Source organism: Sylvia atricapilla, chromosome 1 (assembly GCF_009819655.1).
Source record: "Sylvia atricapilla isolate bSylAtr1 chromosome 1, bSylAtr1.pri, whole genome shotgun sequence".
Lineage (NCBI taxonomy): Eukaryota > Metazoa > Chordata > Aves > Passeriformes > Sylviidae > Sylvia > Sylvia atricapilla.
The window spans coordinates 16,826,503-16,841,328 of NC_089140.1; the positions used below are offsets into that span (position 1 = coordinate 16,826,503).

At 38.1% G+C, this 14,826-nt stretch overlaps 1 protein-coding gene across 1 annotated transcript in view; it reads right to left on the bottom strand.

Moving 5' to 3' along the window:
• LOC136359391 (myosin-IIIa-like) overlaps positions 1-12,618 on the bottom strand; it is a 39,376-nt gene extending 26,758 nt beyond the window's left edge. The window contains exons 1-2 of the mRNA XM_066315996.1: positions 12,449-12,618; positions 7,449-7,583 (exon numbers count right to left, since the gene is read on the bottom strand). Of these exons, the coding sequence (XP_066172093.1) occupies positions 7,449-7,583; positions 12,449-12,616 (303 nt within the window). The 5' untranslated portion in view covers positions 12,617-12,618. The remainder of the gene's footprint in view (positions 1-7,448; positions 7,584-12,448) is intronic.
• Positions 12,619-14,826: the final 2,208 nt, after the last annotated feature.

The window sequence follows — 14,826 nt, forward strand, 5'->3', positions numbered from 1 at the left end:
TGAATGGAGCAATTATAACCAAAGACATTTCTGAAAAATGACCTGTGTTAAGAAATACGAAAAAGCAATTTTCAATTGTTTAATTGTTCTGCTATATATGCCATTTGAAAATAGTTAATAATATTTAGGCAAATGACAGCTTCCTGCCCCTCACTCAGTCTTTTATGAAACCTAAATGGACTTGTTATTTTCCACTATACTAATTTCCTGAAACATTACTTTTTTACAGCAAATATCACGTACCAGAACAAGCTGTATATCTGCTTTCTTATTATAACTCTTATTATGTATTCCATTAAACAGCACAACTTCCATTCAAAGCTTTTTTTGAACTCTATAAACTTGCCTTTATTCCTGTAGATGGAAATATGCAGATATACATCTGCACATAGTAACTCCTGTATCTAACAAAAGCATACTGTAAACATGCCAAAGGAAAATCCTAAATAAATTATTAACTGTCCATACCACAGGGTTCTCTATTTCATGCAAAAGAGAAGTAACTGATACAGTGATGTCTCTAGTTCATCTCAGGTAGGCTCATCTTTTTAAAAGCCAAAGTGAGACTGTGGGGTCTTGCTTCAAGGCACTCCCACAAATTCCAGTGGGGCTCACTCCAGCCAGTGCTCATTAGTCAGAGAGGCCCCACAAAAAGAATCATGTGACTGAATTTGGATTTTCCCACTCCTGCTAAAACTGTCCCAGCAACAAAAACAACTCCAGTTTCCATACTTCTACCAATTCCTTAGAGAATCATAGAATAATCTGAGTTGGAAGGGACTCACTAGGATCATTGAGACCAACTCCTGTCCCTGCACAGGACAACCCCAAGACTGACACCATGGGTCTGAGAATGTTGCCCCAAATGCTTCTTGATCATCATAATTGTATGATTTTTTAAAGACAAAATCTTCAGTCAAATGGAATTCAACAATTGAAGTCCCAACAGCTTCAATGACATGAATTTGTTTGCTGAACTTTTGCATGATCAGCGACTTCCCAGGCTCTGTGCTTTCCTTGCAGGCTGCAAAACCTGAAGCTGCAGATATTTTCAGGCAAATACCTCTGCACATCTAGAACAAGAATTAGTTGCTTTACAGCACTGACAGCCACTCCTCTCTTCCTCTTCCATGCACAGAAAGGTGCCATGAAGAGTGACACCACCAACAGCTGAGAAAGGAAAAATGTCAAGCAAATGGAGAGAAAGTGCTTTGCTGCCAGCCATCAGGACTCACACACAGCACTGGAGATCTCAGCAAGAGAGAAGGGCAGAACTACTCATCCTGCTCTGAGCTTTGCTTTTTTGTGCACAGCCTGCTTGGGCATAAACAGCCCCCTGAAGAGGTAGCCTGTAGCTGGAAAAGGAGCAGGGGATGGACATGGTTCTGGCAGGCAGAGTGTGCTGTCACCTCCACATGGCCAACACAACAAGACCCCTCACAAGCCACTACTCCATACATTTCACAGGACTCTTTGCCCTTTTAGACTGGTATATGGGAATGAAGTGAAAGCATCACAGGCTTGGTCAAGGAAGATTATCTAAACAAACAGATTTTAAGAAAGTATTGATCTATTTACCTAGGACACAGAAGTTATTAGTCTCCCTATATAGCTTAAAAATCAAAATTAATGGGTCAAAATTAAATGAGTAAATATATTGTAATCTACTGCAAAAATTGAGATGATTGTAAAAATCAAAGAATTTCTCATGGTTGGTTTGGGTTTGTTTTGATTCATTGGATTTTTAGGGAAGGGTGGGGAGCAGGGTAGTATTTGGGTTTTTACAGTTTCTTGTCTTTCTTTGTATTTTACATGACCCAGACTTCCAGCTCTCAAACAGCTGAAGCCTCATTCAAGTTAAGGTACACAACAGCAGTGAAATATTTTTTGCCTCCACTTTTTTTTTTTTCAAAGAAAAATACCAATAACTGGGTCTTTGGACAGTTGTGGCTCCTCTTTTGTAGAAACCACACTGCAACCTAAAATTGCACTAATAACATCTCACCTTCTAAGTAGGAAAAAGAAAAATTCCATCCCATCAGCAACTGGACTTGCTGAGACTGTTATTTCTTTACATACTCCATAGATAAGACATTATATAACAAAGCAGAGGATTGTTGTTTAAATTCTGTGAGTTTCCCCATCTATTAGAATTACAGGCAATGTTTAAAAGGCAATATGGACAGAAACTCTTTCACATATACTAGGTCAGTAAAGAATCCAAGACTATTAACCACACCAAATCTGGGCATTAATTATAGTCATTTTTCTCTGAGACGTGTAAATTGTGCTGCCATTGTTCATTTATGAATCTGTGAGGAAAGTTTATAAATATTCCATGAACTCTAAGGCTCTCTTTGTGACCACAGTTAAATTTGAAAACATCTGGAAGCATCTGATTTGCTAAATTTCTCTCTGCAAAGAGCGGATCCCACAGTGCAACAGCACAGCAGACTCACTCCAGGCCAGATGCAGCAGTGTGCATGTATTGTTCAGCATTCTTAATTTTACATTTCAACGTTTTCTTCTCTTGGCATTTAGTGAGTACTTATCACTAACCAGCCTTCTCCTACCATGCCATTATTCCTTTGAACCCTCACACTGGCTGCCCTTTTTCAATCACATCAAACATGGGCTGGATGCTTTTACTGTCAAAGCCCACAGCAGTTCTAATACCGTTTCTTATGCAACAAGAGATCTACCCCTATCCTGGATCAGTTCACAGTGCTGGCATCCATTACTGGGTATCTGTAGGTATAACATGTTTTCCGTTCTGCTTTGAAGGAGCAGCTAAAACAAACCAGAAAACCATAGCACCATCTTCCTTCAAATCCTCCTGTACTACAGTGCTGGCAAATGCTTACTGCTGATCAGATTCACAACTGACTTCTGTTATCCATTCAGTTCTCCTTTTCCAAAGCCATTTGTTCTAATGGCTTAAACCTTCAAAGAAAGCTTTCTGCTATGACAAGTCACTTTTCTGACAGGAAAGGAGTGAATAACTGATACTCTACACATTGTGCTGGGTTCTCCATCTCTAATCAAGAATGGTAGTTCTTCTAAAGGATGTCCATAAAACCAGAAAGGAGTTCTAGCAGGGATCTCAGCTCAGTCTCATTTAATTTAAACACCTCACCAAAGGCAACTGCCCTTGTGATTGGTAACTGGGCAGGAACTGCAGTGGTGGGGTACTCTGCATCCATAACACAACAACAGTATGTTGACTGGTGCTCTCCCAGCTCCTACCCTGGTACAAGGCCTTTGGCAAGCCACTGGAAGTAAACTAGTAGTAATGGACTGACATAACCCTGGTATAGCAGGCTGGCAGTTGGATATACGGACATTGTGTTCCTTTTTCCCATATGGTGCTACCTTTACAATTGTTACAACGTTTGTACCCTGATTAACCATGGGTTTTCACTTTGTCTATGTTTGCAGAAAGAGTGGCAGGTGAACTGATGCACTAGTTTTCTGTATTCTAGTTTAATTCAAACTTCTGAGAGTTTCTAATTACTGAGTTTAAGACTTTTTCTTTTTTTTCTGAAAAAAACACCCATTAGAAATGAAAGCATCCCAAGGACTTAAAAAGAGAATTTAGACATTTGTACATTCTACTTTTTTTCCTCTTAATGGTAACTTTAAATGATCAAAGGTAAGTAAAAAATCTGAATCACTTCAGGGAAATTTTAAATCAGCAAACATAGCTGCCAACTGAATTACAATAATCCATCACAACAGTATTTCTGTAATTCTTTTGAGTTATCAGTGTCTGGTTAGTAGGTTCAATTAACATCATGAAAAACATTCAGAAGATGAAACTCAAAGTGTACCACTTTGCCTGCAAAAATCCAGAATTACACAAATTATCAATTTATTTAATGATTTTTCCCATGTAAAGGGTGGAGGGAAAGAGAAAGGGAAAGAGAAAGGCTAAAATGACACCTCTTCAGAGAAGCAGATTCCAAGCATAAGCTACACTACACTCCCACTTGATTTCTCTGGTGAAGATTACACTAGGTCAAGAAAAGGTTCTACATGAGAATATAAAGGAATCAGGTTCACTTAGCCTGGACTGTGCATAACCAGCATCTGCACAAATTGCATCAACAACACTGCAGGTACTTTTTAACAACAGAGCTGGTTAGAAAATAGAGCCTGCAATCCACTGGAAACTGTAACATATTCCTCTTTCTCAAATGAGCAGGAGTCTAAATTTCTTCACACTCAAATAGAATTAGATTTAGAAACACTTTCACAATGTTGAAAACATTATATTCTACTATGTGGAATATTATACAAATAGAAATCTGCATATAATAATGATGCAAAAATTCAACTTGTATGCTCATAAGGGGAGACAGTAGACCATGCCTGTATCATCATCAGGTTTAGTGTGCCCATACATGGATATCAAATGGAATAGTCTGGGATATCTGTAATACAGCAATCATGGTTGCTGGATAGCATGAGGGAAATAGACTGCAAAAAACTGGACAACTGACTCTTCCTGAACAGCATCTTCTAGTGTCACCACAGTACACAGAAATTTGAGCTACATGGACCATTGGCCTGACTCAGCAGGACACTGCAAATTTTCTTGAAATGTTCACATATACACTTCAGGAGGAAAAAAAAACACCTAAAAATATTTTGTCAGTCTTCTTGACATTCAGCAGAATGAAAGGGATGTATTTCTGTAACACTTCTTGGAAATTCCCTCTGCCTCTCCAGAAATGAGAGGTTTCTTCAATATGCTTTGGTATTACAAAACTGTATTTTTGGGTGCACAGCCATTCCTTCCAAAATTTTTCCCCTACTAAGGTAAGTTTTAACTCATTAAATAAGGTGGTTTTGGTTTTTTTACTGTAAAAATAATGCATGTTCCTTCTATTTCCTATAAAAATATATTCATGACTATAAAATACACTAGTGTACTTATGAAACTCTCAAAGAAAAAATTCATCTCAAATAGAGTATGCATAACTTTGCATCTTTTGAAAATGGACTGAGAGGCTTCTTAAAGTTCTACCTGATCTCTGTAGGAAGTGAACTACGGAAATATATTGCATTATGATTCTGGTTTACAGCAGCAAGTAAAAGCTGTGTAGTACCTACCACTTAATTTGCTGTGGCTTTTCAGCCTTCACTCTTTCTTGCCTAGGTTGTTCTTTGTACCAGGCAAGGCCTGTGCCCTTTGTTCTCCTCAGCTGTCTCAGACCTACATGCTCACCTGTACAATTCCTCTGCTCTGTCTTCCATCAGATGATTTCCAGCTATCTCAGATATTTTTCCCTTCTGAACTAACAACCAGAGCAGAAAGAAACGGGCTACAGCACACTCTGCCTCACCTGTGTCACCATGCTGCTGTTTGCTGACACCAAACTTCTAAGCTGATTCCTCCCAAGGATGGGATTTCTTTCCAACACAGACTCAGTAGGACAGTTTCTCCTGCCTGTGTCTCTGGACACACATGGCAAAGTTTAATGCACCTGGCAGGAATCCTCCCTCCTGCAACATTCTGTAGCATAAACATGATTACAACAACATCCAAGGAGGAGCAGATGTTCAGCTTATCTGAGTGCAGCCTACAGAGAGAAAGGCATTTCTGAACTGAGAATCAAGAATACTGTCATTCTGTACAGGTGTTTTCTTGTTTCACTTTCATTCCCATACGTAGTTTTCTTAAAAATACATTGCATGGGACATATAGTAAAAAGCTGAAGATTTTTTTCCTCTAGGAAAAAAACTCCAAACCCAAACATTTAAATATGGATTCAAACACTCCAGTGAATAACTTTATTGGTAACCTGCAGTGGTGATTCTAAATTGATCACTAAATGTTGAGTTTTACCATCTATCACAACCCATTCCTAGTGCAATTTGAGAAACTTTATCTCCAAATCATCCTGCTCATGGATCCCATCAAAGAACACAAAATGGAGATGATGAAAAGATACTCATCCTTATAAACTGCAGGACACCTTAATAGCTGCTGTGAAAAGCAAACTGCAACAGCCCTGTAAAGCTGCACACAAGCTGATAAGAAGGTGCCGCTTGAAAAAAGAAATCTGTTTTATGACAGTTTTCTTCCACATACACTATTATTAACAGGAAAGCTTCACCAAAGTCAATGCTGAAATTTATTTTCCTACTTATGTATATCTACACATACCAGCTGAAATCCACTGCATTCACAGATCTACATGTACAGTGACAGAAAGCATCTAAGACTGTTCCACACGCTCCATACTTGCTCATGGACAGCTTGGCATAAAAAGAGTAAATATAAAACACACTCTGCATGTAGGCTTGTGTTTTTCACATAGAGAACATCATTCCATGTGAAATATAAAAGCTGAAATATAAACACTTGACTGTTTCCTCCCAGTCTATTTCAGCCTGGCTGTTTGGCATCCATCCTTTACAGGCCAGAAGTTTCACAGATGGCAGTTTCCAACGCCCAGCAGACACAACAGAAGCTGAATTTTCCAAGATTCTCACTTCACAAAGACCTGATACCTTTTGATGCCAGTCTAACCTAATAATTTGTTATGATTTGCAATGCAAGCCATTGTTAAAAATATCTTCCAATGGAACACAAGAATAGATTTTTTTAGATCCTCTGCATTACTGCTAGCTTGTTTCTAGAATTTGATACCATTGTATCATTAAGATATTTGGTAGTAGATTTGTATTTACTTAGCTGACAAATCATAAAATACAACCAATTCTTCAATCTCAACCTTATCAAACCCTGATCAAATGACAGCAAAATCTTGATTCTTAGGAAAAGCACACTATTCCTGTCAGAGATATTCTTCATTTTTCCTCTAGATACAAGAGGAAGTTTTTACAGAACAGGCTGTGAATCTACAGAAACTGTAATGATCAAGCTCTTTGCTCACAAATTATTCAAAACTAAAGACAAACACACCTGCCTCTGAACTTAATTTGAGGAAATCCTGCTGCTGTCAACAGCATTTGGACAGTTGCTGCTTTTATTGGCTTATTTACCTATTTGTGCATTTACCTCCCACAGAAAAAAAGCAATTCAGTTAGTTTTCCAAATGAAATTATAGAAATTATTTATCACCATACTGTGTTCTTTAACTGCTCTGTGATATGCTAGTGCTATTTAAAGAAATGCTACTACAAGAAGATTCCCATGGAAAGCCTTTCACCAAAGAAAGATTTTAGGTAGTAAATCCTATGAGTTTATTAAAATTTATATCCTAATTTTAAAGGCAAAAAACTATCAGTGTAATATCAAGATAAGAACACTGAACAATTTAATCAGAACAGTAAAAAGACTAAATGACAGCATTTATCACTTTGCATACAACCACTCTTAAAGAAAAACATTACACAAATGACTTTCTTTCATTGAGTTTATACCCAACAATGGAATACCAACTAAAATAAACCTTCTATTTTTCTCTACTACTTACCTCAAGAACTAGCCAAAGCTGGTCTCCATTTTTCACATCTTTCTTATAGTACATGCCATAGAATTTGACTACATTGGGATGATCGGAGAGAGCTTTCAAAATGTTGTACTCAGCTTCAATTTCTTCATCAATATCCTAGTGTCAAAAATGAGAATTACATAGCAATTAACAAATAAATAATGATAGCCATTAAAAAACCAAACCAAACCAAAATCAAAACAAACAAACCAAATCCCACAAAGTATTTGCTGTCAATTCAAATGTAGTTTGAAACAGTACAAAGAAAAAAAATAGAACATGAATATACCATTTAAAGAACTAAAAAACCTGGTTCTGTTTAGTTAATACAAAACAATGATTTTTTAAAATTTTATTTTGTCTTTAGCAATTTCAACTAATGAGCACATGGGGTATGACAGAGCAGCCCTCAGGACACTGGGGAAGAAGCAAGGGTCCTAGAGGACAACAAGTTGTCCACGAGCCAGCAATGTGCCCTGGGGTCCAAGAAGGCAGATGGGATCCTTGGCTGTATTAGGAAAAGCATTGCCAACAGGTTGAGGGATGTGATCCTGCCCCACTACTCAGCCCTGGTGAGGCCAAATCAGGAGTGCACATCAGGAGTGCTGTGTCCAGTTCTGGGCTGCTCTCAAGAAAGAGATGAAGCTAATGGAGTGAGTCCAGAGGAGAGGCGCAAAGATGATTAAGGGATTGGAACATCTCCCTTAGGAGGAAAGGCTGAGGGAGCTGGGCCTGTTAAGCCTTGAGAAGAGAAAACTGAGATGGGGCCTCAACAACACCTACAAGTGTCTGAAGGGAGAGTGTCAAGAAGATGGATTCAGGCACTTCTCAGCAGTGCCAAGTAACAAGATGAGAGGCAACAGGCAGAAACTGATGCGCAGGAAGTTCCACCTGAATACAAGGAAAAGATTCTTTACTGCACGGGTGACAGAACACTGGAACAGGTTTCCCAGAGAGGTTGTGGACTGTCCCATTCTGGAGAGATTCAAGAACTCTCCAGATATAATCCTGCGCCACGTGCTCTAGAAAGACCCTGCTTGAGCAGGGAGATTAGATCATATCTCCCCACCACTGGTCCCTTCCAACCTTAACTATTCTGTGATGTCAAGGCAAAGCCAGTGCAATCCACAAGTAGGTAGGTATGCAGATACCTTGGGAAATTACATGTTACTGCCTTAGTCTTAATAATAACCCCAGCTAGAAGTGGTGCAGTTGGAATTACCTCTCTATCTCTTTGTGCATGAACAAGTATGACTGCAGCCACATCTTATTCATTTGCCATCCCACTTTCTAGAATTATCTGGGAATTCTTCTCATTTTCTGCTGTCATAGAAGCTGGTGAAATCCATAGTCTGTCTGGGTTTTGCTACTTAACTATAATAATTGTGGCTTTTTGTCACACTCTCATAACAGACCTTGGGTTTCTTAGACATTGAGGAAAATCCTTTTGGAGGTGAGATATGAGGACCAGTTTTGCCAACAGATGCACTGGGAGCTGGGCAAATCCCTTCAGACCAAAAAGGGACACAGGCATTGGCAGGCTTTAGCAGGCATTGGATGACTCAGGCAAACCTTTCCCACCTGTGCACTGGAATTGCTCATTGAGAGGTGATGATTACACTGCATTTGAGTCATGCTGACAAAATATTCAATCCTTCCTGACAACAGATACAGGGAATATATCTGCAGCCATTTTCCTCTCATTGTTTAGATCTCAAAAAAAAAAAAAAAAAAAAAAGTTAACATACTCGTGTCAGATTTAAAACACTTTTAATACAATTTGCTGTTTACAACTACACAAAAGGAAGTGAAAAATCCATGCTAGAAGAAGGCTCCCTTATGAACTGCATTATCCATATGAATGGATTTCATATCAGTGAAAAGCATCTACTCAGTGCCAAAAGCCTGTCTCAGCAAAGCCAAATAGAAATGACTGTGGCAGAGAAAGGGAATGTTTTGTATATCCAATGAATGATGCTCCTTCTCATTCTGTTCAACACACCTGTCCCAAGAGCACTTTTCTCACTTGTTTCTTATACAGGTGTCTCCAATATCCTATTCAAGTTACTCACACAAGCCTTTTGTCTTGAGACCAGCTTGACTGGTCTCCAAGAACTTCCTCTGTCACCAGTATCTTCATGAATCAGGCCATTAAACTTTCATATTAAGATTACCAGGATAAGTCTTTTCACAAGGAAGGATTTTAGAGATCTTATTATGGAACAACTGAAAAACAGCAGGAATTTTCCTCTTTCTAAAAAAGGAGGAAGTCAAGTTAAGGTAATTTTTGCATAAGAATAACACAGAATACAGAAAAAAATACATGGAAGGAAGAAAGAACCAAAGTACTGAAGGTGGCAGAGAATGGAAAGAAAAAGAGTGGAAGCAGGGATGAAGACAGAAAACACATCTGGCAAAAAATAAAAGAAAGAAAAAACATACCGTCAAAAGCTAAGAAACTAAGAACAAAGCCTACAATAGTTTTGACTGCCTTGGGGAAATTGGAAGAGAATTAGCCCACTGTCCTACCATGAATTAATAGAGGTTTCTGTCTCCTGAGGGGCACTCAGATTTTACGAGATTTTTACAATTATGAGGAGAAATTAAATGAATAGAATATTCATTCTGTGCCTACTAAAAAGAAAAATATTCCTTGGCATTTTATGAAGGAAAAAAACTTGAAATATTTGGTTGAATTTAGCATATTTACCTTCCGAAAAGAACTGCATTAGAAATGACAGACAGAAAATTTTCATCCTGTATATAGGATAATTTGGCTTAGAGTTCTAAAGTAGAATGGTATTGTTTTTATAGTCCTAAGGACATGACTAAGGCTTCTTAGTTCCATCTTTATACATTCTCATTTCAACACCTTTTTTTGTTTCAGTTTCAAAAAACTGAGCTGTTATCCAGCAAAAAGAGTCTCTGCTCTAAAGGATTAAACATTAAATGTGTATTCCAATCCTATATCACCCATGATAATGTAGGTTCCCAGTTTAATTTTGAAATATCAGTTAAACCAAACCACATTTCTTCTGCTTTGTTTCCAGTCTACCTCTCAAGAGGCACAATTCTGAAACGGTCTCCAAAGAAAGAGAACTGTAAAATGTGAAGAAGAAAATATATAAAGTATCTTTTTCTTCACTGCAATGGCTCCCTCTGCAGCCATTAATAATACTTTCAGTTTAAATAAAAAGAACCCATTTATTGCTTTCACTTTATTTCCAATACCAGATTGTCATTTTAGCAGTAACATGGATGTACAGCAGCTACTCCAGACACCCTTTAAATAGAAGAGGGCAAAGAAGAACAGTGTTCTTAGAATAAAAAGGGTAAAACATTTAGTTAAGAGTCAAGTCTTGGGAAAAGGATGTTGACTGCACTACTGCCATTTTTTCATTAAAATTGGGAATCTGTTTCATCAGTTATCATTTACCCATCTTCAATTTCTTATATTGCATCTTTATCCATTTCATTTCTTGTCTCCTTTACATTCTACTCCTTTCTCCTACTTAATTTATTTCTCTTTCCTCTAGCAACAGCTCTGCTATTTATTTTTTCTTATTATTATCATCCTTTAATCTTTTTTCTACAACCTCCAAAGTGTACAGAACATTCAAAGTTTCACTGATTCCTTCAGGAATTCCGGCCATAGCCAGCTGCCACTTAAGAATCACGCCTGAACACTTCTGAAGCACAGGAAAGCAAAGGTATTTCCTGCCAAACAGGTATTTAGATGAACACCAGCAGCAAGGAAGTCATGCCTATTTATTGTAAGCACAAGAACCTTGTTTACAGAAAGCAATAGAGTCAAAAATAGTCTCCAGTACATTTGAACTCATCAAGATGCTTATCACTTGGCACGTTATGTTTACTTTGGAAGAGGTTGTGGTATTGAATTGAGATGAGCACCCTTTTGTTGCTTTGAAAGCACACTGAAATAAAGAGCAGATAAGCAAGAAACACAGCCAAAATAATGGAAGATACTATGCTTTTACCAACATATTTCATAGACTTTTGTGTCTATGGGATCATAATCCGACACTCTGTGATGTGCAGAGGTAGAAGAGCCCTGTGTGGCTGGGCAGCTCCAGACCTGTAGGGTCCACACAGCATGGCATGCTTGCCCATTCCTGCCCAGAAGTCATGCCATGGAAGCACACACCTCACAAATCTACACCGGGAGTGAAGAAGATGAACTTAAAAAGGGCCTCTGAAATAGGAACAGCTGCTTTCCCGGGTTTTAGTCTCAAGAAAAGTCCCAAGCCACATGGAATACCACAGAGGTCAGTGGTGTGTGCCTTTACAAACCAGACTAGCGTTGTTCCTTACTCTTTGAGCATTAATCTGCCACCCAACAAATGTCAGTTACTGAGAACAAAACCATGCTCTATAGCTTCATAATTCCACCTCCCAGTTGCCTGGTGCTTTGTGTGTAGAGCTAATCCCTTTGCATTTTCCATTTGAAAAGATGAATTCTTCTACATATTTTGGCACATTCTGGAAACACAGAATGAACAATAACAATAAACTATGCTGTTTTATTTTTGAAGAATCACTCACAGCCTGTAACTCAGCTACAAGCATGTACTCAGATGCTTGAAGGTACAGCTTAAGTACTTAGAGGTACATAACTTCCATACTGGCCAGTATGGAAAAACTTGAAAAAAGGAAAGGGAACAACAGTAAAAATAGAATAAGATAGGACTCCTAATAATGAAAAGGAAAATAATCAGCTCTGCTTCTGAAAACAAGAGAAAAAGGGGTAACAAAGCAAAAGTAACGAAGTTTAGGTACATTTCTGACTCTTATCATAAGCAACCACTTTATGATAAGAAAAATGCATTGGTAGCTAGCCTGACACTGTAGCAGACTGAAATAGTTTATTTCACTGTCACTTCTAATATAAATTATATACAAAGATTAAGAGAAAAAACCCACTATATAAACTCACAACTAACCAAGTAATTTAAGTAACTTACGTGAACAGGATCCAAAATTTTGACTGCTGCTTTGCTGCCATTCTTCTTATTTAACACCTTGAAAACTTTTCCATACGTTCCTTTGCCAATAGTCTCAATTATTTCCCAGGTATCTGAAGGATCAGGAAAGCTATCAAATATTATTGTTTTCCCCGTCAACGGAAGCATCTCAAATGACGGCTCCTAGGAAAAAGAGATGTCAGTGTTCACTCCACAAGTGGTTAATGGCAATTTTCTTCCTAGAAATGGGAAGAGAAATACACATTCCAGCCTCAAATACTAGAAATGTTTTTGCATATAGTGTGCATGCACAGACAGCATAATGAAGGAGAATGGCTGCACTTGAATTTCCCTTCATTTTGTATTGTGCTGAATACACAATATCAAATGAAGGTATGTGCAGTCAAAACAGGATCAAATGAAGGGAAATTTAAATGATAATTTGAGCCAAATTCGAGTGAAGCCAGCAGAACCTTTCCCATGCACTTCAATGAATATATATTGTCACTCTGGGATCTTTGGAGGGGCAGGGGAATGAGAGTCAAGTTCATAAAATCCCAAAGAATTTAGGTCCATTACCAAGAATTAGGCAATAAGTGAAAAGAAAGCTACACAAAACATCTTAAATAGTAGCATTAGGTTAGTTCAAATTCTTAGAGCAAACAATCATTTTTACAAGCCTACTCTTAGGATTTGAATTATGACATAGATCTCAAAAGGCCAAGTAGATCAAAGTGACAGATCTTTTCATAATGCTGTGGTCTTCTGACAGTCAAGCACTCTCAGTCATAGAAAATGTGCTTACCAATGTACATCTTTTAAAAACTGATTTACATCCTGTAAAGGAAACAGCTTTTACAATGATTGAATTGTATCCATCATGGACCAGGTTACACCAACACCCTGGTCCATGATGGATACAATTCACCAGGAAATCTGCAGCAGTCTGTTGTGTACTTGGTAGTGCAGCCAGCAGTGGCCCAACTCCTTGATTCCAAATACTGTGACAATGAAATGACTCAATTTTACCTGATACAATGAAATCTCCCTTAACACTATTCCAGGTTAAGGTCAAAGTAAAGATCAAAATCCAGAAACATACAGCTGTAATAAGTATATTCTCAGTTTTCCATTCCAGATGTAAAATCTGCTTCTTTCTTCTGTCCCACAGGATTCACAAAGACTCAATTCAGTCAGGACACTGACTGTAGTCTCTTCCTAACATCACCTTATGCCTAGTCCTTATCCATGACTTGGGAACTTCACCACATTCAGGCAAAGCCATTTCTTCCCCCCAAAAGAACACAAAGGAATCATAAATGTCTTTTTCTTTGCCTTTAAAGTAGTGTTCAAATACAATAATTCTGTTGGGGTTTTTTAATCACTTCATAAATAAATACTTTGGAATTAGCTTCTGCACTTTGCTGGAATTAGGGGACTACATGAAACAATAGCTAAATTTGGGATGATAAAGGGATGAGGATTCATAATCTCAAACCCTTGCTTTGAGGGTTTCAATAATGATAGAATTTCAAAATTTCTTTTCTAAGCTTTAGTTTTTTAAATTAAAGCTAACTATTTGTTTAAGATCTCACTAGATACTAAACGTGCAACTAGTGATTACTTTTTTTAAGAGGAAAAAAGTTAAAAGGTATCAGTGGTTGCCTTCATAAGAACTGAGGCATCCAAACCATATTGAAACCTGTCTACACACAGGCTATTTTCTACAGAATATGTAATTGTCCATTGAAATCCAGAGCCTGCTATGTCTCACATTACAAGAAAACACAGGAGTTTCTGACCTAGGCAGTAGGAGATATGCAGCACTGACGAAAGGAAGGTTTAATTCCTTCCTTTTCAAGATGAGCACTTCTGCCACAGGAACTCAAGGAACAGCTCTACATCTTTAGGCTGTGTCAGAGCCAAGCAGGGAAACTCAGATACCTTGAATCACCAAGTAAGCAAAGGTCCACTGTGCTGCAGGGATGTTTTAAATGAAGCAGAACACTCAAAGCAGTCACATTCCAAGCTGGTGCTTCAGAGAGCCTCCCAGGCTTCATTAACTCCCCATACATTGAGAGAATGCAGCTGAAATTCATTGGCTCCCCTATCAATTGCTTACTTATCTGTAGAGACTGGTACAATGAGAACTGTTAAAGGGCTAAGGAGACACGATCCTGCAGGTGCTATTTGGCTACCAGAGGAAAAGTGCTAGAGAAATTGCCACGTGCTTTTGTTTTCTTTTGAAAATCACACCAGCTGCACATCATTTAGTCCTAAGAAAAGTCACCACATCAAAAAATATGCATTCAGTAGCTGTCATACTTAGTTCAATAATTTAAGAGTGCTATTCCAGAAAAAAAAATCATTCACTTCTT